Source organism: Nymphaea colorata, chromosome 5 (assembly GCF_008831285.2).
Source record: "Nymphaea colorata isolate Beijing-Zhang1983 chromosome 5, ASM883128v2, whole genome shotgun sequence".
In the NCBI taxonomy this organism is placed as follows: Eukaryota; Viridiplantae; Streptophyta; class Magnoliopsida; order Nymphaeales; family Nymphaeaceae; genus Nymphaea; species Nymphaea colorata.
In genome coordinates, this window is record NC_045142.1 from 25,379,558 (window position 1) to 25,407,498 (window position 27,941).

At 36.0% G+C, this 27,941-nt stretch overlaps 1 protein-coding gene across 1 annotated transcript; it reads left to right on the forward strand.

The window, feature by feature from the left end:
- The first annotated feature begins 1,361 nt into the window (after nucleotides 1–1,361).
- LOC116254428 (nuclear cap-binding protein subunit 1) lies at nucleotides 1,362–27,095 on the forward strand. The gene is made up of 19 exons (XM_031629811.2): nucleotides 1,362–1,627; nucleotides 2,492–2,551; nucleotides 5,918–5,974; nucleotides 8,918–8,989; nucleotides 10,959–11,021; nucleotides 12,632–12,808; nucleotides 13,567–13,698; nucleotides 15,290–15,356; nucleotides 16,680–16,882; nucleotides 20,185–20,255; nucleotides 21,230–21,314; nucleotides 21,963–22,031; nucleotides 22,686–22,804; nucleotides 23,772–23,910; nucleotides 24,170–24,667; nucleotides 25,829–26,128; nucleotides 26,285–26,463; nucleotides 26,543–26,654; nucleotides 26,843–27,095. The coding sequence occupies exons 1-19, from the start codon at nucleotides 1,544–1,546 to the stop codon at nucleotides 26,945–26,947; spliced, it is 2,592 nt and encodes an 863-aa protein (XP_031485671.1). The 5' UTR covers nucleotides 1,362–1,543; the 3' UTR covers nucleotides 26,948–27,095.
- The last annotated feature ends 846 nt before the right edge of the window (nucleotides 27,096–27,941 follow it).

Consider the following 27,941-nt stretch of genomic DNA (forward strand, 5'->3'; position numbering starts at 1 on the left):
TTCATCTGCACCTCCTTCTTTGGCCAAGGTGGGCAGAGTCCCTTGCGGCATCTACATCGTCCTCGACCAGGTTGGTTGAGCCATCCAACCATGTTTAGGCATCATCCTCGGCCAGGCGGATCAAGCCTTCACGGCAGCAGCAACATCCTCGGCCAGGCGGGCCAAATTCCCCAATGGTGCCATCGTCTCTCTCGGCCAGACGGGCCGAGCTCCATCTCATCTTCCGTGTAGCATGCGCCATTATCCTCAGCAGCTTCCGCACTCCTCCATCAACCATTGTCATGGTCGACACTCATCGACCGGTTATTGTAGTGTCTTGTAGTTTATTTTTGTGTTGCCTAGTGAGTCGTGAGCAGATTTTGCGTCCCTCATAGTTGTTTTAGCCTACCCCATTAGTTTTTTGTAGTACAATTAAACTGAAATTGAGATCACCATACTTGTATCCTCGTCCTAGGGAAGGGTCAAGCTGGGGTCATCTGGTAATAGGTTATTCTTTAGTCTAGCTTCGGTCTTAGGCTACCCCAAGAGGTCATGGGATAGGGATCGGCTCAGGGCAAGGGTTTCACTGGCTCTAGGGTCTTGGTTCTCGACAGTGCCAAACCTCCACAACACCAAACGTGTTTTTTGTGCATTGAGGTGATAATGCCTAACCGTGCTTCAACTTGCATATTAATGTTTTTTTATTTATAATACAAAAAGTTGATGCCTCTTATGATTTGTGCCAGTTGTGGTGCACTTTTAAGAAAATAATGTTCATTATTTAAAAAAAAATTAGTATATGATTCTATTTAAGTAATTGCGGAGGTTGTTGGGTTGTCAAATCAATAGTCTCATACACTTCATAGTTAATATCAATCCCTTGCTATTTTACATTATTAAAATATTAAATATAATATTTTAGACCAAATTTTATACTATTTAATGATCTTATTTCAAAATTATGAAACACTATATCGTAAATATACTCAAGTTTAGGGTCCCGTTTCAAAATTTAAAGTAGATTTATGAAACACTATATCATAAATATACCCAAGTTTATGATCGTCTTTTAAAATTTAAGATAGATTTATGAAAACACGTGAATATACCCAAGTTTTAAAGCAATGACAAGTTATTACTAATGCGAAAAGGCCTCTAACGTAATTAACCTGGCAATCTTTCGAGAGTTGGATTAAGTGGGGCTTCAAACGGGCCAGATCCAGTTTAAAGATTTTGTCATATTCCATGTTACCCGATGCCATGTGGACCAAATCTCTAATATTGTTCCCTTGCACAACAGGTATTCAGACACGACCCGGCACAACCCGGACAACCCAAATAAGAGATCACCGGGTCACGGCATGTCATATAGAAGGCAAAAATCGGGAGGAACGAATTGCCCGCCCAACTGTCTCCTCGTCTCAAACCCTAAACCCTCCCGCGAGTCGCCTCTGCTCCTTCCTCGCTCTCGGGCCTCTCTGCGTCCGTCCATTTGCTCATCTCTACCCCTCCCAGGTCGCTACACTTGTTTTGGATCCTTCCGAGGTCGCGGAGTGCCGGCGCCATGAGTAGTTGGAGAGGTTTACTTATCAGGATCGGCGACAAATCCCCCGAGTACCACGGGAGCCCCGATTTCGAGGAACACATTGTGAGTTTTCTCTTCATCTGTATCTCTGACGTCGCCCTTCGCTGGTTTTGTTCGTCATTTCCTATGTCGAGATTGATTGCCCTTGATGGACTTAGTAAACCCTAGTACTGATCCCATTGCACGAATGCACTCGGCGTGTGCACGAAGCTTCTTGGAATTTGGGAAGTTTTGTGAAAACGTGGATATATAAACTCTGGTGTTCGTTTTCGTTTCTGAACACATTGCTGGAATTGTTTGGGATGGAGCTAAGCGTCAGTATCATGTCCCTGGATGCAGGGACTCCTTCAGTTTCATGGTGCATGCAATTGTGGGATGGGTTTGGGAAGCAATCGGACTATGTGTACAGAGTGGAAATAGAGTGTTACAGTGCTTGTTTATTATGTGTTTAGGACTTCAGGAAGTTTCATCTCTGGTTGGAATAAGTTGAAAGGCGTCGGTGGAATTCATTTGAAGTGAATTAGAAGCATATTAGGTATTGTTTGTTGGAGATTCTGGTGGTTTACAGTTGTGTGAACTGAATTGTTTAAGGTGGCTAGATTACATTTTTCACCACGGGTTTTGCCGGTGATGACGAAGAAATTGTGTTTAATTGAAGGGTGTTACTTTCTTTGGCAATGCTCTCGATATTCCTTAGTTTCTGCTGTTCAAAGAAAAAAGAACAAACATCGCAAAATATTGGTTTCCCTGCTTTATGTATGGTTTTGCCTCGCGACCGATGTCGTTGTTGTCACTTTTTTTTTTTTTAAAACACTAAGACTATTGTTTTCCGTTTATCACTGTTATTAGTTCAGGCTAACCGGAGAGTTATATTCCTTTAGTCCTCTTACTTACATTTATGACTTATGCTGGTGAATGCTGTGGCAGGAAACGTGTTATACTGTTCTATCTCAGGAGCTAGAGCATTCTGAGGACGATATCTTATCGGTACATTCTTGTCTTCTGGGTCCTGTGTCTTTAGCCAAGTTTTTTGGAAAGTTATTTCTACTTGACTTATAGTGGTATTGTATAAGTGGTCATCACAAGTTACATTCTGCTCAATGGGGCAGCACATGCCTGTACATGTCTTCATTTGGTGTTAGGAAGAGCGATGAAATACTGGCTTCTACTTGGATATCATGTTGGAGGTGGATTGTCTTTGCTCATTGTGTTTTGCAATTACAGTTTCTCTTCCATTCCTTGTTGAATTAAGTATTTGAGTGTCTCTTATGAAGCATATTGTAAGTCTTGTTTTACGGAAGGTTTGAGTAAAATTTTGAATTTCCATGGAAAACATCAGCAAGATATTGGTTCTTTAGAACAAAGAGACAGATCTAATAATTGCAATAAATGGGTAACATGAACAGTAGAAGATAGAAACAGGTGCACGATAATGCAACAGAAAAACAGATGCTAATATTGTACTCAATCACATGATCATTATCCTTCCTTTTCCTGAGGAGCTTATTTATAGGTTTATCCTTAGTATCTCAGCAGATGGAATAACCCTTAACATGCAAAGTGGAAGATAGAAACGACTGCATGATAATGAAATAGAAAAAACAGATGCTGATATTGTACTTGATCACATGATCATCATCTTTTCATTTCCCGAGGAGCTTACTTATGGATTGATCCATAGTGTTTCAACTGATGGAATAACTCTTTGTCACTGAAATGGCATGGGTTTTAATCCAAAAATTTAGATGTGTGTTATCTGTCATATCACAAATGCAAGATAAATTCTCGTATCACAAATATAAAATGACTTTCCCAGAATCTTACTGATATTTTAGATCATCATATCTATGTTTTCAAAGGCTCGTGCACTCCCCGGCCTTGGCTAATTGTTCTTACCGCGACTTGCACTTGAAAATGCTTGCAACATTGTTGAGGACTTGAGGGTGCCCCATAGCCTAAGACAGTAAGACTTTTTCTTTGGAAGACCTAATTTTTTTTTTAAATTTCTTCTTTTGAGACAAATTTATTTCATTTTTCTTCTTTTGGATCTGTGCACTTTTTTTTGTTGTGGCATATTATTATGCGTTAAAAATTTCAATTACATTTTCAATTCATATATTACTGTACTTTGAATCAGTGTGTATTACTATTATTTTAGATTTTTAAATCTGATTTGCAGATATATATGTGTTATCTTCTTACTACATTTTATTGTTTATTAGAATTATAATAAAAGATAGTTTTATGGCCAACAATATCAACATGAAAGCTATAACCATAGATGATTTACCTTGCCTTTTATTTTAAAATTAAATTTGGCAATCTTAGATTCTATTTTAGGAATTTAATTTTAAAATTAGAATTAGAAAATTAGCAGTTGGTATTTAGGAAATGGTAAGATCTTCAAGGGTCTATAGCATTGGAAAATATTGATATTATGTAAGTTGCAACTTTGTTATTTTATGCTATATAAATTGTAAATTTTGATTGTTCAACTTCATTTATGTGGATTGTTCAAACTTTTAACTTGTTTATTTTCATGTTATGAAATGTTTAATGCATTTGTTTTATCATGCGTTTTAACTATTTTATTGTTATATTATAAGTTTTGCATTGAGAATCACTTTAGCTTCATTTTCACTTTAACAAACAACCACTATTGCATTTTGTTGCTTTACCTTTTTTTTTTTTTTGGGGGGGGGGTCATTGCATTTTATAGGTTTATATATATATATATATATATATATATATATATATTTATATTTGAGTACCACTTAAAAGTGCCTAGTCCAGCATAGGCAACCGTATGCTCTAGGATGTATTCATTGCCTAGGCTCCACGTAATATTTTTTAACAACATAGTATCACATGAATTTTAAGCACAGTGATGTAATCTTTTCAGGCAGAATCCTGATCATTCGTCTGTCTAGGTGATTGAATCAGTTAGGGCCAGGGGACCTGCGTTGTGAAACCAGCAACTAGTTGGTTAGATTGTCAAAGCAAAATATTGTTGAACATGAATGTTCCTTGGTGAGGATGCTACCAAATGATTGGGCAAGGCCAATGTTGAGTTGGAGTGAGAAGCATGAAGAGCCAGTCACTTTATCCACCCTCATGGGGTAAAACATGATTCACTTCCCCAAGTGCCAATGATGCTAGTTGGTGCAGGTATAAATGGATATTATAGCATTTGTTGAAAATTGATATTGGAGCATTTTTGAGGACTTGTGCAAATTGCTCTTGGCATTTGGTAGTTAATAGCAATGTTATAAAAGGCGTAGCGTATCGCGTATCGGTCGGGCTGACCTATACGCCATATCGTAACGTATCGTAAACGTTATGTAGTGTAACGTATTGTAAAATTAATTTTTTAATTTTAAAAAATATTTAAAAATCAGAAAAAAAGACAAAAATCCTTAAAAATCTGAAAAAATGAACAAAAAATCAGAAATCAAGAAAAATAAAAAATGTATTCAAATATGAAAAAGATCATCACACATAAGGAACATTCATGTGTATACTATCAACAACACATTCAAAAATAAGAAATCAAATATTCAAATTAACACAATAAGCATCCATAACAATTTTAAACTTGAAAATTTTATAAAATTTTAGGACTTAGAGTCTTAAGACTTGGAGTTTTGGGACTTAGATTACATCACAATTTTGTAAGTTCAAACCTACAGTCATCATCTTTCATGATTCAACGATGATATCTCCCAAATTGATGAATCCTCGGTTAATTTTTATGAAAATAGGCAAAATTTCTCCCTCCTATGTCTATTGGAGTCTTTAAATACAAGAGAGAGAGAGGGAGGAGTGTTTAAACTTTTAAAAAATAAGGAATTTTATGTTTTCTCCAGTATCGTACGATACGGGGGTGTATCGCCCGTATCGCACGATATGTGCGATACACGTGCGATACTCACGCGTATCGCAAATTTATGGCGTACTGTATCGTTCATCTTGATACAGACGATACGTATCGTACGATACACGTCCGTATCGTACGACACAGATAACATTGGTTAATAGTCGCTTTGGCGCCTAATTCAATATTTAGTTTCTAAATATCAATTCAATATTTAATTTCTTTTTGTTTTATCCATTCTCTGATGTGTGTATAGAGGTGGGTAGTTTTTAATGCCCACGACCTTGCCCTTTATTCCTCTTTTTCTTCCTTCTTCTTTCTCTTTTTCCTCTTTCTTTTTATTGATCAGGTCTGTGTAGGCCCTGTCTAGGCCTTTCTGTGGGTTCTGCCTTGCACTTTAAATTTCTAACTTTGTGAATTAATCCATTTGTTCAAATTATGTGTTGTTGATGAATGTTTTTTCTCTTTATGCCTTGCAGTTTCTGTTGCAATGTGCTGAACAGCTGCCACACAAAATTCCTTTATATGGAACCTTGGTAAGCTTCAAGTTACGATTTTCTTGTTTCTTTTCTGGTAGATTGCACACATCTTACTTGTCAATTGACATGCCATAGTATAATGGTTAAGATCTGAACTGCAGTCAGGGTTTTGTTTCCAACTGGCTTGCTATCTTGATGTTTTGATGTTGGTAACTAATCATTATAAACATACAAATGTCCTGTCACCTGTGTTGTTAACGCGTTGCCTAGACGACAGCTAGGCACAACTCCACTTTTATTGCCTAAGTTCAGCACATAGGCGATCTAAGGTGGGTATACATCTAGGCTCATGCTAGTCATGCTTATATGGGGCTAACCATGCCTGTGTCTAGTCCATAGAAGTCGAAGAGATACTCATCTAACCAATGTTATCACTGGCGTGTCGTATAGTGTATCGGTCGGGCCGACCTATACGCTGTATCGTAACATAATCGTAAATGTATCATAACGTATCGTAAAATTAATTTTTTAATTTGTAAAAAAAATTAAAAAATTATAAAAAATACAGAGAAAATAGAAAAATTCTAAAAAATCCGAAAAAACAAGCAAAAATCAGAAAAATTCAAGAAAAATGTATTTAAAGGAACATTCATCATTCATGTATATGAAGTATGAACTATGAAGTATGAATATGAACAACACATTCCAAAATAAGAAATCTGACATTCAAAAAGCAAAATAACATACTAAGCAGCCGAAGAGTATTCGATTACATCAAAATTCACACATTTCTTACCTTCTTGGTGTTAGAAACCAAAAAGCCCTCTTTCTCCAAGCTTCCCACCATGCCCTCTACGAGAAAGAAAGCTATCTCACGGGCAAAACTTGATGCAAATGAGGAAAATCTCTCCCTCTCACGTCTCTTGAAGTGTTTAGAACCAAGAAAAGAGAGAGAGAGACGTATACACAAGAAGACGCAAAAAAGGGGACGTCGGGGTCCTTTTTTTTTAAATTTCCCTGTATCGTACGATACGGGGGTGTATCGGCCGTATCGTGCGATACGAGCCCCGTATCGCACGATACAGGCGATACGCCTACAATACACGACCGTATCTTGTATCGTAGGCGTATCGTACGATACGCGTCCGTATCGTACGATACGAATAACATTGCATCTAACTGCTAAGATGTCATATGTTTTATGTTTCATATTTTATAGATATGAATTTGTAATATTCTGTTTATATATATACATATATATATATATATGTCATTTCTATTTCAGATTTTCAGCTAACTGCTAAGTTGTCATATGATTTCTGTCTCATATTTCTTTGATCTGATTATGTAATATCCTGTGTATATCTATAATCTAATTATGCTTCATTATATTTTGTAAAATTTAGAAGTCTGAATTCTTGTTTCTGTTTCGGACTTTCAGCTAACTGCTAATTTGTCGTACGATTTCTGTTTCATATTTCATCGATATGGTTATGTAATATTGTGTTTATATCTGTATTTTAATTATGTTTCACTATATTCAGATCACTAGGCTTTTTTTCTGTTACGATTTATGGAGATTTATGGTTCGAAGTGCGCGAGCATTTGAGTCTAGGAACTTATTGTACATTTGCAGTTTCTTGAATCTTCAATGCTATAAAACTTTACATTTTTTCTTCAATGCACAAGTATAATATAAATCATATAATATTGACTGTTAAGCGTTGTTGTTATATATCACTATGAGTCATATTATGTAACTTAATAGTTAATTATATATATATATATATATATATAATAGTTACTCTCCGCACATTTTAACATGTATATTAAGTTACACATGACAATCTGATATGTTATACAATATGAATTATATAATATTGATTGTATGTAATACATACTGTCATAATTAGTTAAATGTCTCCTAAATGCACTAGGCACTAGGAGCAGCATGTCGCCCAGGCCTATCGGATTTGACAACATAGCATATGTCATGTCATTATTTTCTGAAACATATCTTCATCATGAAATGCTTGATAAATTAGTTTAAGTGGAGAGATTGTTTAATTGAACCCATGCTCGAATTTTCCACCTCAGGCTTCTTTTAAAATTTTTAAGTTTAGGCAGTTAATTATGAAAAATCAAACTTGAGATCGTTTACAAATTTCTTTTGTTTTGTATGTGTGTGCACACACATATGCATGTGGCATGTGTATTTGCGTGGATTTCCATGCATTTTCTGATTTGTGTTTACTATGAAGAAATTTGCAGTGTATCATGATGCTTTACATTTTGTCAGAATCCTGTGAATATGGATTATGGAGGAAGCCAATATCTTGATACTATAATGCATTGAGTGCAGATGGTATGCATCAAGTCATCGACCATTCATTGTTGGCTATTAACATTGTCAACTTTTTGGTATCCTATGCTTCTCATACTTTGAAAGCAGCTTGATGTTGGACTTGTTCTCATATTTTGTGTGAAGCTTAATTTAGTTTTTCCTTTTTGAATGAATAGAAGTCCTTGTAGAAAGGCAATATAAACTGTGGCTTGTGACTGTCCTTTCTGGAAGATCACATTGACGCATGTGCCAGATTGGTGTTATTTGTGCAAGAGTACCTCTCTTGTGTAGATTGATGCATGCATATGATGTTTGGTCCATCTAGAATCTGAAAATATCATATGATGTTGACTTACTTTCTTTGGTGATTATGCATGTGTTTTGATCATGCCTTCTACCACAAAACTATTTGGTCATTTGGTGTTTCTTTCCTGACAAAGATATATCATTTTGCATATTTTATCATTGGGCAAACTGTAGTTCAACTTGCTTAAGAACTGTGACTTATGTTGATATTTTCTTGGAAAGTGCATGAGTATTACATTTAAGTTTACTAAGCAGGTAACACTAATTTTTTGTTTTTTTGACCTCCATGAAATGCACGATTTCTCATCATGTTGAGGCTTACTTTCTATTTGCACTGGCCTTTGCTGAAGGTGGGCTTGTTGAATCTGGAAAATGAAGAATTTGTTGAGAAGGTTGTTCAACAGTTACAAGGAAATTTCCAAGTGAGTTGATATGCCAACCTTAAGGTGCATATAATATTTACAGTTTCTAAAAAGGTTTGGGTTAATATAAGATACTGCCTCTTGTTAAGTATTAGTATTTTAAGAGAACACAATCCTTCATCTATTGAGAGGTACAGCTACTATTTTTTATTTTTGTAACTGTATTTTTGTTGTACTATAGCTCCTTCCAAGATAATATAAGTAGCAAATATGTCACACCTTGGCATTATTTGCTTTTCTTAGTGCTGCTTCTTTTTCTATGAATCCACCCTGCCCAATTCACATTAGGATAAGTTTCATTTCTGTAATTTCTTACATTTTCTTGTATATAATCATTTGAAGGCTGAAGCTTGTCATTGATCGAGAAAATGATCTTATAAGCTTTTAAAGCTCGAGTTTGATTACATAAGCTTGAAAACCATATTAGCAAACTGTCAAACTGATACATCTTGATGCATCCTTCCAAATAACTGTTTTCACTTTTGAGGTCCCTTCCTTTTGGAGGGAATGAGCTTTTGTTCTTTGATGTTGTTAATGATTCAGATACACGTTCTTTATATTGACACAGTAATTTATGACAATTAGTACTAGTTGGATTTGGCGTTTCTCTCTCACAGACAAGGTTTAACTTAATCAAAAATTTTTGTTTCTCTTGATTCTGATGTCTTTGGTTGACAATGACATGAAACTGTTTATCTAGAGAGATGCATCAGCCATTCTGAGGGCCACAATTGGAAACTGTTTAGTAACATCTCACTGTAGCCACCAAAACTTGTATTTTTTTGAAAAGTTAAATTATTATCTTCATTTCTATCATTACTACATCATTGTTCAAAAAAACCGAATAAAAATGTTAAAAACAACAACACCTGTCCTTTTCCTGTTTTTTTCGAAACAACTCCAAAATGAATGGTTCACATTGTTTTGCATTTTGATCGTGTTTGTTCCCCATTGTCTTTACATTATTTTGGCTCTAAAGTTTGATACTAAAGTTAAATTATATTTATCTTCATTTTATCCATTACCAAAACATCACTTTTATCATTTTATCAAGTTGTTTTTATATTTTGCTGTTGTTTTTCATTTATTTTACTTTTTCTTAATTTATATATATATATTTTAAAAATTGCTGATTTTTTCCAAGATCTTCTAAGATTTTCAGGTTTGCCAAAAATACTTGTGAAAAATGTTGCCATTTAAAACCCATTAATGAAATTTGTGGCTATGCATCTCACAAATATCAAATCAATGAATGCCAAAAAGAGAGAATAACTATTGACAAATTATGAGAATAACTATTCAAAAATTATGTCAAGCTTAAGTATCTTATGTTGACATACCAACAAATCAGCATATCTCAAGTTGGGCAGGCTCCCTTTGAAAGTATAGTGCAAAAAGGTAGTAATCCTGGATCATTCTGGGATGTAGGTCTGGTTATTTTGGTCTAAGAAAATATCCTGGGGCCTCAATGAGTTTATTTTGAGATATACATATTCTCACTGGTCTTTGAAGGAGTTTATAGTGCAAAAAGGTAGTAATCCTGGATCATTCTGGGATGTAGGTGTGGTTATTGTGGTCTAAGAAAGTATGCTGGGGCTTTAATGAGTTTATTTTGAGGTATACATATTCTGACTGGTCTTTGAAGGAGTTTAGGGAAACATAAAGTATATACACATGCCTAGATGGTAACATTCCCCGTTTGTTTTTCAAAAATTTGTTTTTTGGTACATAGACATCTCGGAATGTATATTTCTTGTAATTTTAGTTGTTTCATAGTAGATGACTTTGGGTTCCTATCTTACTCTGTATTAAATTGTTGCCCCTGTTTCCAATTTAATTACTTTGAACACTTTGGAAAATGAGACTGGTTTTTCCCTGCATGATTCTTTCTGTAAATTGTTACGAGGTGCCATCTTCTTACAACTTTTTGCTGTGTAGCTGCTAATATTCACTTTGTTTCGAATTTCAGGAGGCCTTAGATGTTGGTGACTGCAACAAAGTTCGCATTCTGATGCGATTTCTGATTGTGCTGGTAAGATATTTGACTAGTTACAAGTCATGTTGTTGTCACAAATATCCAGTTTTTTTTTGGAAAAAGACCAACTGTCTTGTGTGATCATGTGCTGCTGGTGTCGAAATGCTTATTTTTATTTAACTATATTGACAACAGAACTCATATAAGTTATTCCATTCTTTCTTTTGTAAATTTAATTTGATTTTGCTGTGATCCTATTGGTACTTAATTTTTTGAACCGTCTCTTTCATAGTTTATAAGAATGTAACAGCAGGAATGCCTAAATTGAGCTTGATGACAAAACTTAGTTTGAAGCATGGGCAGAAATATCACAAATTTTCTTCTTCTTCTTCTTCAAAAAAAAAAAGAGAACAAAGGGAAAAGGTGGGAAAATAAAGAAAAACAAAAAGAGTAAGTGATCACGATGTTTTGTAAAATACCAAGATGAAGAAGATTGTGTTTTCCAAAATGCTATGCTATTAAGAACAACCAAGCATTTGCCTTGGAAGTGACTTACAGACTGTTGCATCTGAGAAGGATGAGAGATTATGTATTCATAAAATGTTTCTTGCCGGAAATTTATGCTTGAAATTGGATTAACTGTCTAGGGAGGTAATTTTGTGCTGTATATATGTAAAATACCACAAAGATTTTAAAATGAAAGAAACATTTAAATATATAAGTATCCAAATAGAAACAGTGCATGCCAATGATCAATAACTTTCAGAAACATAATGAAAACTGAGTCAGAGACCAGCTCAATCAAGTAAAAGTAAGTATTTTGGATGAATTTCATTTCAAAAAGTAAATAAGTGTGTCCAAGTTTCTGTTTTGCTGTGCCTGTATGGAAACATGGGTACGGCCGTACGGGAACCTTATTGAAGTACCCATGTGACTTAGTTTTGTGTTTGGAGTTGATCTTTTTTGGTTCCTTTTCCATATTCCCATTGGGTTGGGGGGGGGGGGTGTTGGCAGCATATTTTTAACAATTTTATGAGGATAATGCTTATAATGGATTGATCTTAGACCTGCATTCCCCCCCTCCCTTTTAGATGAAGAAATTTCAAATACAGTCTGTGACACCAACTTGAAATTTTATTTTTGGACAAGGGATAACTTAGTTGGTCTTGAAAATGGCTTGGTAACGGGCCACACATGATGGAATGGCCACCAGATCCATGTAATGGTATAAGAAGAGATACATACATATTTTGGTTTTTCTGATGCAATGCTTATCCTATGTGCTCATGTCATAGCAGTGTTGAACGTGCAATCTGCTTTCTCGTTGACATTGTCATTTAAAAACTACAGCAACCATGGCATCGTTTTCATGCTTATAATTTCTTCACCCACTCATTGCCTTGTCATGACCAGGGCCCTATACTGTGTCTGTAAAAACTAGGTAGGGGGGCCATTCCCCATGCGTGAAATATTTTAGGATGTATTGGGCATCAGGGGTTTCATAGGAAGAGACCTGCTTTTGGTGGATGTTTACCATATAGTATATATGGGTTCTCAGAACCTAACTTTTTGCCTGTTCTTTGTGCTTCTGTCCATATGTTGGTTTTATAAATTGTGTTTATTTTTTTGTCCTTTATAGGTGTGGTCTAACTGCGTATTGTGTGCAGATGTGCAACAGTGTTCTTCAGCCAGGTGCTGTAGTTGAGATTTTGGACACACTACTTTCATCTGCAGCTACAACCGTTGATGAGGAGAAAGGCAATCCTTATTGGCAAGCACGTGCTGACTTTTATATTATGTGTATTTTGTCATGCCTCCCATGGGGGGGTGCGGAGTTGGCTGAGGTATATCACCTATATCTTTGTTTTGTTGAATATTTCTTTTCTTAGATTTGTTGGATTAAAACCTTAAAAATAAAGCCTGCTTTAGAGGCATATTAAAAGTAATATGATTGTAGTAGAAGTATTTGTTTTTTTAATTTTGGGAAGTAAGCATGTGGCCAACTTTTATACTACTGAGGCATAGATTTCCTTTTTCATTTATTTTCTTTTTGGGAAATACTCAGGTGGGGATCCATGTTAGATGGTAGAACCTGTTAATCATATACGCTGCTGTATTGCTTCCCATTGAATGCATCCCTCAATATGGGAAAAATATTTGAATAAATGACTTGATAGACAGAGTGTAACTGAAGTACTTCTACTGATTGCTTTACATTCTCGCTGCTGTCATATTGACAATGTTATAGGTTTTAGGTTTTTCTGGTTTTCTCTTACTCTGTTGATGGAAGAAATATTGGGTACTGTGTGAAAATCAATTTGTTTATGTGGATTTTCTGCCATTGAGTGAGACGCTACAACTTAGAGCTAGTGGATGCTGTGATGTCTTCATGGAAAATTGGTGCAGTTTACTTAATTTTGTTATTTAGAAGTTCTGCTGCTTCTGTTGTTGTTGAAGAAAATATCTTGATGGTTGCTTTGAAGAGTATCTGAGATGATGTTCTTTTTATTTCCTAGCTTCTGCATATGGTTAGGGTTGCCTAGTTAAGGGAAGGAGTATTGCTTTATGTTCTCTTTCATGCCGAAGCTATTTGTGCTTGCAGCAAGCCCCTGAAGAGATTGAGAGAGTTATGGCAGGCATTCAATCATACTTTAATATCAGAAGACATGCTTATGATGCTGAGTTTTCTGCTTTCTCCTTGAATGATGGAAATGCAGCGGATTTTCATGAAAAGGTACATATACACTTAAGTATATATTAAATTTGTACAAGCAACCACGTGCTGTCCGGAGCTCCTGAGTTTTGAAAATGTGATCTGCTAAAGCAGCTTCTGAGTTGTGTTAGAAATGTATTTCATCTCCAATTGGTTTCCTAAGTATTTCTGTCTCACATTGTCATTGGTCAGTCATAGATTAGATTGAAGTAGTGGAGTTAAAAATAAGTGTAACCATCATTGGTCATTTGACTATTGTCAATGCTATAAAACTTTTCTTACTTTTTAAGCAAAGAAATTCAATTGGAAAATTTGATGTATGTAGTAAGTGATTTTTTTGGACTGTTTCTCTGTTCCTGTTGATACCAATCCAACGTTATATATTGATGGAAATTATGTGGCTGAGGATAACTATAATTATCTCTTTGGTCATGTAGGAACATTTATAGGAACCTTTGTGAATGGCATGAAATTTTTCCTACTTTTCAAGCAAAATTTAATAGGAAAGTTTAATTGAATTTGTTCTAGCAGTGCATTTTTTTGACTGTTTGTTCTTTCCTGTCAGTGCTTTTACATGTTCTCACATGTATGATTTATGCTCTGTGTCTGTACACATCAAGTTGTTCTAGCAAGCACAAAAATGTCTTACTGCACTGTTTAATGGTGGGAACATGCTATAGGACCTTTATGATTGCTGTGTTCGATATGCTACAACATATCCGAAGAACTTAAAAAGGTTAAACAGTGTCTTGTGGGGTGATGGCAGGATGTATTAGGTGAATTGGCAGATCCATTGAAAGTGTGATTAAAAGGGTTCCAAATTCAGAAGCATGAATAAAATTAGTGGCAAAAGTATGTTAAAAAAAGGGAAAATCAGTGTAGACTTCTATTTGGTTTTCTTTACAAAAACTGGTTAATGGATATATATATATATATGTGTGTGTGTGTGTGTGTGTGTATGTGTGTGTGTGTGTGTGTGTACGTACACCCATTCATCGAAGGCTTTTTCTTGTAGACTTTGATGGGTATTGGAACTTTGAAGAATTGGAGGTTGAAGGCTTAATTTGATATGATCAAGATTTCCATTTGGATAGCTTCTACACATAAGCTTTCTTGAAAGCAATTTTATTGGACTTATTATGTTCTATGTAGAAGCTTTGTGAAAAAGTAGTTTTTTTCAAGTTATTCTGAAATTTCAAAACAGTCTTTTGTTTCCAAGAAAGGACTGGATCTACTTGATATTTTTTTCCATTTTCAAAGTTATGAAAAATCACATTCTAGATAATTTAATTGGTATTTTCCGTGCAGCGCTGCTAATGTCAGTAGGTTGTGTTTGTTTTCAGTACAATTATTTTAATATGTAATGCATGTACAGCATGTAGTGAGTTATGTTGTAATTCTTAAGGAGTTTCAGTGGACAGACAAGTAGAACTGCTTGTGGCATGAATCCATCTCTCGTTTGTGTGCTACCTTGTAAGTTTAATGGGTTTCTAAAGCAGCAAAATCTTAGGATAATGCCCATTTTTAATGCCGTAGGTCCTTGATGTCATTTGATCAAATTGGGATGTCACACTTGATACACCATTTTTTTTATTTGCTAATTTTTCCTTAGGATTTTTTAGAGGACTTGTGGGATCGCATTCAAAGTCTCTCCAATAATGGATGGAAAGTCGATAGTGGTATGTGGGTTTTCTCATAACTCCGCATTTATTATTAATTTTTTGTCTATTTATGGTGTTCTATTGTGTTATAGTCTGTGAGAATGCATTGTTCAATGATTTCATATAGGAGAAAAAGGATCCCATTTTGAATAAATGAACTTGTAATCCTCATTTCTAAGTGTAAACTTGACAGTCTGTGAAGTTGCATATTTCTCTAGCTCATTTAGTGCATTGATAGCTTAGGGTCTCTCAGGATCTTGTATTGCTGAAATTTTGGCTAAATTGAAATAGTTGGGACTGTTGAAATTTGTAGTCTACCCCAGTGGCTGTTCCAGCCCAGTTAGGGCAGCAAACCTCTATCTTGGATATAAAAGAAGGCCTGACTTGAATGTTGAAATGTAGCAAATCTTCTAGACTATGTTGTCAAGGCGCCCAGGCACTGTCTAGGTGCCAGGCAGCGCGCCTAGCGCCTAGGGGGCCTAGGTGAGCCTAGGCAAAAAAGGCAACCATTTTTTAAAATTTTTTTAGTTATGCTAATATGTCAAGTTATTTTGATTAACTATTACTACTAATATTTGAAATGTGGAGAGTAGTAATATAACAAGCATAATCAACTTAAACAATAAAAAAAAATGTTGACTTCATTGAATATGCAAAAACAATAGAAGAAGTTTAGCATTACTCATTAAATGTTGACTAATACAAGAAACCAAAAAAGAAGAGAAAACTAAATATAATCTCTAGAAGGACTGTAAATCCGCAAGAAGGCTTTAATCCATCTGTACTTAAAGGAAAACGTAACATAATAAAAAAACAAATAGTACATAATAATATACATACAAGTACACCCTAATAACAATACATATAAGTACATAACCTATGGCGACGGGATATGTGTTACATTCCCTTTCAGTTAAAGTTTCTTAAATGAGTACGCGACGGGCATGAAAACCTGGTGGGAGGGCCAAGTGTTGATTTATTGTGGCTGATTGAGTCTTATGCACGCTCATATTGATATGCTGGTTTTGCCCTTCTGTAACTAATCTAACTAAGAAATATTATTATAATTGTGGAATGCTTATACTCTCTTTTTTTTGTATTTTCTGCCTTCATAAAATTCTCAACTTATTGGTTTTTCCTGGGTATTTATCTTGTGTGATGGTACTGGCCTAATTGATGACAAATGTCATTCAGTGTTGCAATTTTTTGTTAGCTTTAGATGAAGTCTGGTAGTTCCTTGTTGTTTTCCCTTTGTGTTTACAGATAAGCTGCTATTGGCAATCCATATATGTTTATTTGGCATAAGTTTTCAATATTCTCATACGTGATTTTTGTTTGTAGTCCCCAGACCACATCTTTCATTTGAAGCACGTCTGGTTGCTGGAAAATCACACGACTTTGGTCCTATAAGTTGCCCAGAACAGCCTGTTCTTCCACCATCACTTTCTGGGGTCACAAGTGGTAAACAGAAATATGAAGCTGAGATGAACTATCCTCGAAGGCTTGGTAGACTTAATATCTTTCCTGCAAGCAAAGCTGAGGAGGTACTGTCATTCTATTTTCTTCCTTCTATCTTACGCCTCATAATAACTATCTATTCTTAAGCTTGGATTGATGTCTTGATGGTCAGTATACCGAGAAATTATTTTTTCCATGTATATTTTAAATTTTAATGGAGTAGCATATTTTGTACTGTAATTGGTTTCATTGTTATGTGAAGCAAAGTGTCTCTTGACTCTTGACTAGCAGCATTCTAGGTGTAACTGTGCTCTTTTTTGCATGTATATGTCATCTTTCATTAACAATTTGTACTTTTTCTTAATGTTATCCATATCATACAAGACACATGTGTATCGTACTATACGTATCGTATAGGTTTAGAAAACCTATACAGTACGCTTACGATGCACGAGACACTCGTGTATCGTAAGCATATCGCCCGTATCATACGATACAGGGAAAAACACAAAATTCGTTATGTTTTAATGTTTAAATACTCCCTCTCTCTCTTCTTGTGTTTAAAGACTCCAAGAGACGTGGGAGGGAGAGATTTTGCTCATTTTCATCAAAAATAACTGAAGGATTCATAGATTTGGGAGATATTATCGTTGGATCGTGAAAGATGATAACTATATGTTTTGAACATATGAAATTGTGGTGTAATCTAAGTCCTAAGACTCTAAGCCCTAAGATTCTATAAAATTTTCAAGTTTAAAATTGTGATGGATGCTTATTATGTTATTTTGAATCTCTGATTTCTTATTTTTGAATTTGTTGTTGATACACATGAATGTTCCTTATGTATGATTATCTTTTTTGTATTTGAATACATTTTTCTTGATTTTTGATTTTTTTGTTTATTTTTTCGGATTTTTTATTATTTTTTATATTTTCTCTGATTTTTTAATATTTTTTAAAATTTAAAAATTAATGTTATGATACGCTACACTATGTTTACGATACATTACAATGCGGTGTATAGGTCGGCCCGACCGATATGCATTATGCTACACTTTTTATAACATTGCTTTTTCTTTTTCATTGAAAATTTAAGTATTCTACTAGATAATTGTAGAGTGGCTTCCTGGTCCATGTTTTTGACATGTTAGTTCATGATTGCAAGTTCAACGGCCGGATATTGTCATTTTGTTCTGTTCTGATGTTTCTTGAAACCAAATTCATTGCTTGATGCAAAAGTGTGCAAGAATGTAAGTGTCAAACCATGAATTTGAGATTTTACAGTTGATGATTGACTCAAACGGTAAAACTTATGATCTAGCCAATGTTGCTATCACAATTCTTATAAGGGAATTTTCATAGGAACTTTGGATTTTAGCTGTTCAGAAAGATTTGGCGGTTCTTGTAACAACTCATCCCAAAACTAACTTGAATGCTGTGACTGGTCCCGACCTGGTTGTAGTTTGCTCTGATCTTACACCGGAAGGGCTTTAACTAGGGCACAAGATGGTATTTGTATACTTGTCAACCTATAACTCATCCCAAAACCATTGTTGTAAAAAACGTATCATAAGCTGTATCGGTTTGGCTTTAAGATACGTTGTATCGTAAAATATCGTAACGTATCGTTAACCATATCGTTTTTTTAAATAAATCAGAAAAAATAGGAAAAAAAATAAAAAAATCAGTAAAAAACAAGAATAATATGTTCTTCATAAAAAAACACATGGATTTATAAGTCATAAGGTCCATAAGTCTATGAGATACCACATCAAAAAACAAGTTTTAGATGTTATGTATTACGTCACAAGATGATAATGAAATTGTGAAAATGTTCAATGTCAATACATATAAAATGAAAGCACTCTCGATTCTCATTCATAATTTTTATCATATTCATTCTCATCCTCATCTCCATCTTCTTCTTCATTTTCATCTTCACGATTTAAAAAAAACCTCTTTCCTCCCAAGAGAATCAGCCACCCACGCACAAATCCATGGTTTAATCGATGATTTCATTCTGAAAATCGATAATTTCCCTCCACGGCGGCACAATCCCTAGGTTAAAAATAAAGAAGGGCCGGGTTTTTATAAAAAAACTCGAAAAGATACGAGGCGTGTATCGTATCTTATTTTATAAAGGATACGTATCGTATCGTACGTATTGGCCCCGTATCGTACGTATAGTACAACACTGCCCAAAACTAACTTGAATCCTGTGTTTGACAGATTCAGAATCTCATATGCATAGTTTTCTTCTGTTCTACGGTGAAGGAACGAGATGGTAGCTGTCTACTTAATTGTCAAGCTGGGGACTAGTCGTTCTGATTAGTTGCTTACATCGTAGGTGCTACTTAGCCGACTAGTCACGTGGTGTGAACTAGTTGGGCCCATAGTTCATTGACTTGGTCCAACTAGTCACTTAGGTGTGCTTTTTTGAATAAACTATGTTTTTAATCATCAATTAAAACTTGATTAAGTTTTTCTCCCTGATAGTTTTATTTTAGTGCATTTAGCTTTATATATATATGTGTGTGTGTGTGTGTATCGATATCCCTCCTTATTAATATTATTTAACCAAGACTTGGACTGTATCAAACTGACTAGTCCTGTCTCGACTTCTTAAGGCTTTGGCTGGCCTGAGTTCAACTCACAATTCTGACAACTAAGGTTGTATGTGGCAATCATTTGCTTTCAGAAAAGGTGTTACAGTTCTCAAAGCATGACCTTATCTCGATAACTACATGCTAGAATCAGTTAGTGACTGTGTCCATGCATGATGAATTTGGTTCAGATTAGGAAACCTTCTGCATGTCACCTGCTGGCAGAGAGCAGCAAACTCTAAAACCTATGAATGCAATGACAACAAAGGTGAAACGGTTCTAATGTGCGGAATAGTTAATGAGGTGCCATGTTCTCTGAATAGGGTTCTTAAAAGCAAGGTGGTAATTCCATTTCTTTTAGGGAACATACTTGAAGTGAAACTTCCAAGTTTTTTTTTTTTGGCCGTTTTAGGTCAAGCACACTTTGGATAGTCAGCAAAAGAAGCTCCTTATTAAACAATGTAGAATGTCTATGCATATAAACTCCATCACTATGTAATACTAATGAAAGTGAAGCGGGAACTGAAGTTCATATGTAATGGCAACCATATGGTAGGTTTCTTTCCCCTATTTATGGGTCATCATGGTTTTCCCATTTTAGTTGTGAATTTGTTAGGATGTATGTGTTATGATCATATGTGTTCCGATGTGTTTTTGGTTGTGGTAGCGTTGTTAGTCTTTTCCCTTTTCTTGGGACTCAGTTTTTTCCAGGGTGACCATGATGTTTATGTTTTTTTTTGCCTGTCTGCTGTAAAAATGATACTTTTCTTGCTTGATCGTTGCAGAACATGCAGCCTATTGATCGGTTTGTTGTGGAAGAGTATTTGTTGGATGTGCTGCTGTTTTTCAATGGATGGTTAGTTGAGCTTAATTTTTCACATCTGTAGATTCTTCTGTGAAGCCATGCTATTATAGTGTAGTAGTTTAGCTCTCTTTTACTAATATTATGTGCATCAGTTTAGATTTATTTTGCTCAAGTAGCCTATATCATTAACAGCGTGGGTCCTTATTGTTTCTATTATGCCCTTCTCTTCTGCAGTTGTCCTACATTGACTTGTTTGGGAATGAATACTATTTGATTGTGGAAACAGTTCTGCAATCTGTAAATCGGAAATTGGAAATGAGTGTTTTTGTTACGAGCACCTTATTTTGTTCTTTGGGCATGGTTGGGGGTGGATATTCGAAGTTATTTCCAATTCACTTGTTTGGGATTGATGTCTTGTGATTTGACAATGTTGCTTGGAGTGTTGTCGTCTTATTTGCATCATTAAATGAATGAGGATCACTTTAGAAGGTTCTATTGAGTTGTTATCAGGACTATCACGGAGTATGCACATAGAATTTCTCCCTGTAGTGGTTGAACTAATTAGGTTCTTCCTGTATTTTACCTTGTATAGTAGATGCCCATTTTAGACATAAGGAGGTCTGTCCAGTGTTGATATATGCATGTGAATGTTCATCTTCATGTATCCACATGTCTACTATTTGTAGATGCGTGTTCTCCAATGCATACATGAAATAGCACATAAGGTTCCTTCTTAAATTCTTAATACAAGGTGGGGGGAGTTCACAACTACTGTATTTTAAGAGCCTTCAAACACCGCTTGGAGAATCAGAAAAGTTTATGCTCTTTTTTTTTTTTTTTGCATATCATTTGTATATGCAAAGATGCTCAACTGTTGTGTTGGCATCTTCTTTCAAGCTTAAGATGATCCTAATTGTTAATTTTGTATTCCTTTTGCCCTTGTGTTGCCATTTTATTTTGGTAGTCGTTGTGTTTAATCTTCTAATGTTTTTTTCCCGTGTACTGAAACATTGTCACAAAGCTAGCCGCAAGGAATGTGCTGCATACATGGTTGGGCTGCCTGTACCGTTTCGATATGAGTATGTGATTGCTGAGGCATTGTTCTCCCAGGTAATCAGCCCAACTCTTATAATTACACTTGTCTTCAAGTTGATCACCCTTGCCACCGTGGACTTCTTACTTTTGGGGGATATCTGATAGGACTGAGTGGATACAAAACAACGTGTGCAATGGATGCTAGTATCTAACAAATGATCTTATTCCATTTTACTAATGAATTTTGCATGGAAACCTGGACCAAGTCTTTGTCTGTTTTTGCTTATATTGATTTTTAACTTTCTTCTTGTGTATCATTGAGTTAAGGAATTAATGTGCTGGCTGATGGCTAGTCTGGTTAGTGGCCTAGTTGGAGCAACTAGTCGCTGGTTTGACAAAATACGTTGGTTAACAGCCTACTATCTGATGAGTCGAAGTAGTCAGTGGATCAATTAGGATTTTGACCATAAAGTGCATATCTCTGATCTTTATATACTTTTAATTTTACCTTTTTGGGATATATTCGTGAGCATTTTGTGCTTTGGTTGAGGTTTTGGTCTTCTGTGTATGTATTTGGAAGTCTTACTCAAAACATTTGGTCCCCTTCCATTCAACCTTTAATGGAGGTCAGAGTCTAATTGTTATTGCTGTGCTTCATCATGTTTGTACTATGTAGTATGTACATCTGGTGACCATGTTATTGAAAATGTGATTTTTATGCAGATCTTATTGCTTCCACATCCACCATTCAGACCAATGTACTATACGTTGGTTATAATTGATCTTTGCAAGGTAAAGTTGGAGGCAATTTGTTATTTTTGACTTTTTAGTTATTTTTGAACATCTATGCGAACTGAGTTCCAACATCACGTTCTTGCATGCAAGCATCTATATATGTGTTGAGCATTCTGGCCCAAGAGAAATTGTTGTTGGTAATTATGCTTTTGAGACAACTTTGTTAGAACATAATATCATTCAGTGAACTTACATCTTATCATTTAACTGGGTGCTTACATGGGAAAGTTTCTATTTGGTAAACTTATTTCTCTTTAGATTTGGTAAAAACTTTCTAGTAGAACAATAGAAACTTGTTTTCTTTGAACATTGCAGGCAGAAATGTAATCAAACTACCAAAACATGACTGGGTTTCGGGTTATTGTAGATTTTGTGTTTGCAGACAGGTTCTTGTTTCTCAGACAAAACACAAGGAACACATGCCCTCTATGTACCACATATCTGCTGCTCTACCTAAGCCTGTACAGTCATCCTGCTTTTTTATTAATATCTTGTCATTAATTGATGTTTGATGAATTCTGAGATATGGTTTTCAATACTGCTTAAGGCATGATGTTCAGAACTGATTCTGGTCTATCTTATTGTAAGGTCTTCTCTTTATTCTCATTATTGTAAGGCCTTGTATTCTTATAAATTTTGGCTTGTTTCAAGGCCCTTCCAGGAGCATTCCCTGCAGTTGTTGCTGGAGCTGTACGCTCCCTCTTTGAGAAGATTGGAGATATGGATATGGAATGTCGCAATCGGCTCATCCTGTGGTTTTCACATCACTTGTAAGAGTTGCTTTGATTGTTGTTGGTCTCACTATTTACTGCATCTGCATGATTTAAAAATGTCTAAGCCTTAGCAACTTCCAATGTTGATAGTTGGAGGCAAATTATATACCCTTTTAGTTATAAAAAAATTATCTACCCTTTTTGTTATAAATCATTTCACTTTTTTTGCATTTGATATCTTTGTTGAATGACTTTTTTAAAAAAAAAAATTGTCTAATTTTCTGAATGAGTGTTTAAAAACGATGTTCCTAAAATGTTTACCAACTTTCTTGTTTTGGATAGCTATTCTGGACCTCCAATTTGAACATATGACATGCTGTGCAACATGGTCAAATTTCTCCATGCAAGTTTTTTTGGTGGAGGGGGACAGAGAAATTCTCCAAGAGAACACAGCTGCATTAGGAGTGGTCTCATTGGGCTAGAAAAAAAATAATACCCTCCTGCCCCGAGGTGGTCGTACGCAGCCCATTTTTGGATGGCCAGGTTTCAAAAGTCCCATTGCAACAGGAGTATGAATGCATAAATAGTTTGGCTACTTTTGCTTCCTATGGGCTATGGCTTCCCGAGTTTCACGGAACTGCTCTGTTGCCTATTCCGGTTTTCTACCATTATTATTCAAAACACGGTACTTGACTTCCATGTGCCTCGCTAGTTAACTACTGTGAAGCCGTTGACCTGCTCGCTGACATGATTGGAAATGATAGATTGCTTCATTCATAAATTACCAAAATAAGGTTTTCTCTTTTTTTTGCTTCATTAATACTATGGGACATCAGATTGAATCCATCACTGTGCACATCTGAACTCTGAAGTTCTTTCTTAAGCTTCTGATTGCTGTGTTTTGTTCTTGCTAAACCACAAGAAACTCAATGGCTATTACTTATCTAAAATTTGTTGCTGGTGGATACGTTTAAATATGAATACGGAAGCTTTTCCTAAAATAATAGATGATGATGTGATCCAGGTCTAACTTCCAATGTATTTGGCCATGGGAAGAATGGTCTCATGTCTTGGAACTTCCAAAGTGGGCGCCCCAACGAGTTTTTGTGCAGGAAGTATTGGAAAGAGAGGTCCGATTGTCATATTGGGACAAGATCAAACAGGTATATACCTTCATTTGGTCTTTCCTTGAAAAAAAAAAGGTACTACCTTTCTCTGTTTCTCCTGCTTCAGGCCTTCAGGGTGACTCCTTGTATTTGTCGATATGGTAACTTTTAGCCTGTCTTGGTAATATGGATGCAATCTTTACTATGCTAAGATTCTTGTTCATCATCTGTGCATGGATTTCTTCCTCTGCATCGTGAAGAGCAGTAGCGAGTACTCAAGACTTCACTATCTTTGAATTATTTCTGTTCTTTGTAGAGTATAGAGAATGCCCCAGGATTAGAGGAGCTGCTTCCGCCTGTGGGTGGGCCCCTTTTCAAATACTCCGGAGATGATAAGGAGAGCACAGCAGAACTTGCTTTATCAGCTGAACTGAAAAGTATGGTGAAGGGAAGAAAGACAGCTCGTGAACTAATTTCATGGATCGAGGAGCATGTAATACCAACATGCGGCCCAAAAGTAGCTATTGAGGTGGTTGTCCAGACTCTTCTTGATATCGGGGCAAAAAGTTTCACACATTTAATCACTGTGTTGGAGCGATATGGTCAAGTCATTGCAAGATTAGCCGCAGATCAGGATCAACAGATTTTATTGATAGAAGAAATCAGTGCGTTTTGGAAAAATAGTGCTCAAATGACATCCATCACCATTGATCGCATGATGGGTTATAGACTTTTGTCTAACTTAGCAATTGTTACTTGGGTTTTTTCTCCTGCTAATATTCAGCAATTCCATACTTCAGATCGGCCATGGGAGGTATGCAATTGTATACTTTTTATAGTGGTGACTTTTGTTTGTTTATTCTCGTTGTTTTGATGCTTTGAGTCTTCAAGTTTTTCATGTTCACTGGAAAAATTGTTTTCCATTTTTCATTTCTTTATGCGGCTGTGAAGTCACGGGAAACTGTCATGTGACCATGTCTGCATGTTTCCTTCAAAACCACCTGTCGTGTGACTCATGTCTGTTCATGCTTCTTTTAGATCTTATGTGAAATCCATGGGAAAATATTAGTCTGTGCTTTTGTGGCCATTTTGCAAGACTAGGGATCTGAAATGGATGAAGTTTGTCTCGTCAATGATTTAATATTGACAGGCATAGGATCACCATATTCGAGTGCTTCATGAACAATATTTATTCTCAACGAGGTTGTCAAATTATTCACCCTTTTGAACATTAAGATGGCATTGATATCAATGTGATTTTCAAATATGCTGCCATTTGCATCCAAGTAGAGCAGTCACTTAACTGAAATATGAACTTGGCACAATTCCTGTACTCATATTATTTGTTTTTTTTTTGAAGGATGCAGACATAAATATGTAGGGTTATGCATTTGTATAATTCGTTAAAGCATGTATAAAGATGGCTGTGTTTCAGGCTTTTTTTTTAATCTTCTCTTTTGTCATATTTCAATCACAAATATTAGAAAATTCTCTTTTGATATTTGAAGAATGTTGCAAGCATAATGTATGTTAATGGTTGAGATTGGATAATAGGAGCAGATTTATTTTTGTTTCTACATAGCATGAGGAAATTGGATTTTTTTTTTTTTACTTCAAATGCCTTTCCATTGTGTATTCTTTCCATATTTGTGAGGGCTGCAGAATTGGGAGGAGCTTTTTTCTCCCGTTTTACACGTGGAAGCCGCAACCGGTGTCTAGAGGCTTCATGGCTCAGTCAAGTGTAAAACCATGTGTTCCTTTCCTTACCCAGGTGAAGGATCAGTTTCGACACATGGTCCATGCCCCCTTGGGCTCGGACAAGCTCTTTGTTGCTGTTCATAGATGTCTGTGGGCATATGTCCCTGTGTGTGCATGCATCTTCATACAGAAAAGTACTAGGACAATGTGGACCCTTGATGATAGACGTGTATGCACTGTGCTAATATATGAGGTACTGTTTTATTGTTTTAAATAGATACTGAGGAATGCAATCAGCAAAACATGCAATCGTATCTCTGATCTTAGGAAAGAGATCGCTGTGTTGGAGAAAAGTGTGCTGTCCACTAAGGATGCAGCTTCAAAGGCTGTAGGTGAGCTTGAGAGTGCTGAATCAAGGCTTGAGGTTGTAAATGGGGAACCTGTGCAAGCAGAGACACCAGGGAGATTGAAACGGTTGAAATTGTATGCTGACAAAGCAAAGGAAGAAGAAGTTGCAGTTCAGGAGTCCCTGGAAGCCAAACAAGCTCTATTTGCACGAGCATATTTGGAGAATGAGGTGGGTATTTTCAGTCTATGTAAAAAGTAAGGAGTCTGAAGCGCTTGTCCTATCCTTGGTATTCTTTGGAACTTGAATTTATCATTTTCATGTTCAATTTCTTTTATTTGATGTATTTGACTGCATTTGACATATGAACAAAATTAAATGATGTAGGCATTCTTCATTGAATTATATAGAAGTTTTCATGATGTGCTTGTGAAGCGTATGCCAAAATTTTCTGGCGATGACCAAGACCTTCCCAAAAACGAGAATGATGATGCAATGGCGGTTGATTCTGAGGAACCTTCTGCAGTGGATGCAAACAATCATCAGAAGGGACAACCGAGGCCACGGTTTGTTTACATTGTTTAAGGCTTTGTTTGGAATAAATGTCAATGTGTTTCTTAATTCTTAGACATTTTCCATCCACAGCAATTTGAATCTCAATGGTATAAGTAATGGCTATGATGTGGGAGAGGCTGAGCAATGGCAACGCTGTGTTTTGGGCTATGCAAAGTCCTTTACGATGCAGTATGCTGAAGAGGTAAATTGTCTTTTTGCTCTAGTACGAGTTTTACATGTATCTGTTTGTTTTGCTAAGAGCATAATGTAGCTTCTGTGTGGCTTGTGAGCACTTGCCTTTATGGGACCTTTTCTTTCTTTTTCCCATTTTATTTCTGAGCGAGGTCAGTCTCAAATCTTGACATTGTTGTTGTATTCATTGTTTACTAGATTTGGCCACATATTGAAAAATTAGACAGCAACGTGCTCGTGGAGGATGCACATCCACTGCTTGTCGAAGCTGTATACGCCGGACTACGACGTCAGTACAGATGATAGTCACATTTTTCTTGGTAGTTTAATCACACCATGTAACATTAATGCATAGGATTGTAGTTATTTATTCTCTTTGTGAAAAGTATTATGTAAAATTATACAATGTTCTGTTCTAATTATGAAATGTCTCTTGTCCTGCTCCTTTTCATTTTTGATATACAAAGGACAGGCGCTAGTTAGAAGATCCACGAAAAATTGTTTGCTACGCGAATCTTATAGCCCGGCAAAAACTGTAATGAGCCTGAAGGCTCTCCACAAGATTGTTAGATCAGGCGTGTATTCCTTCAGTCCTGTGTTTGAATTCCAATTGGGTCCAACTCTCTATTGGGCCCTGCAGGGAAGGTGAGTAGGCAACTCATGTTGGTCTCGACCCTTGACCATTTCAGATGCCGAATTTCCATTGGGTCTGTAGAAATGTGATGAGTAATAATGAGTTGTGAAAAGCGAAGGGGGATTGGGATTGAAATTTTGCACGGAAAATGAAGAAACGAAGTTAGTTAGCGGGACATCTTCTACAAGGAGATGCTGACATCGCTTTGTGCCTGGCGGTTTTTCCTCTGTACCAGTAGGGAGACCTTTTTTCAAGTGCTGTGCTGGTTTCACCTGCTGCAACTGTGTTCGTCGAGACTTTAAGACGCTCTTTGGACTTTAATTCCTTGACCTGCTTCATAGAAGGCATCACCTGTTTGGCTATTGTGGGCGTTACCCAACTGTGAGATTGAGAGACTTTAGTTGACAGGTATCCTGTACCCTAAGCAAATTTTAGGACAACCTGTCACCTGAAGTAGGTGTGAGTGGCCATGACAAAGATTGAAATACTGACCAGCTGCCTATTAGTGAAAACCTCTTGAATTGTCTTATGCTACTATTATCTTGTTATCTTTCTTATTGTTTGCAGTTTTGGTTCAATTTATGGGGATGGGTTGCATGACTAAATCTGACTAAAGGGGTTTTTGTTTGGGCTGATATCTGTGCCAACCTCAAAACAACTAAT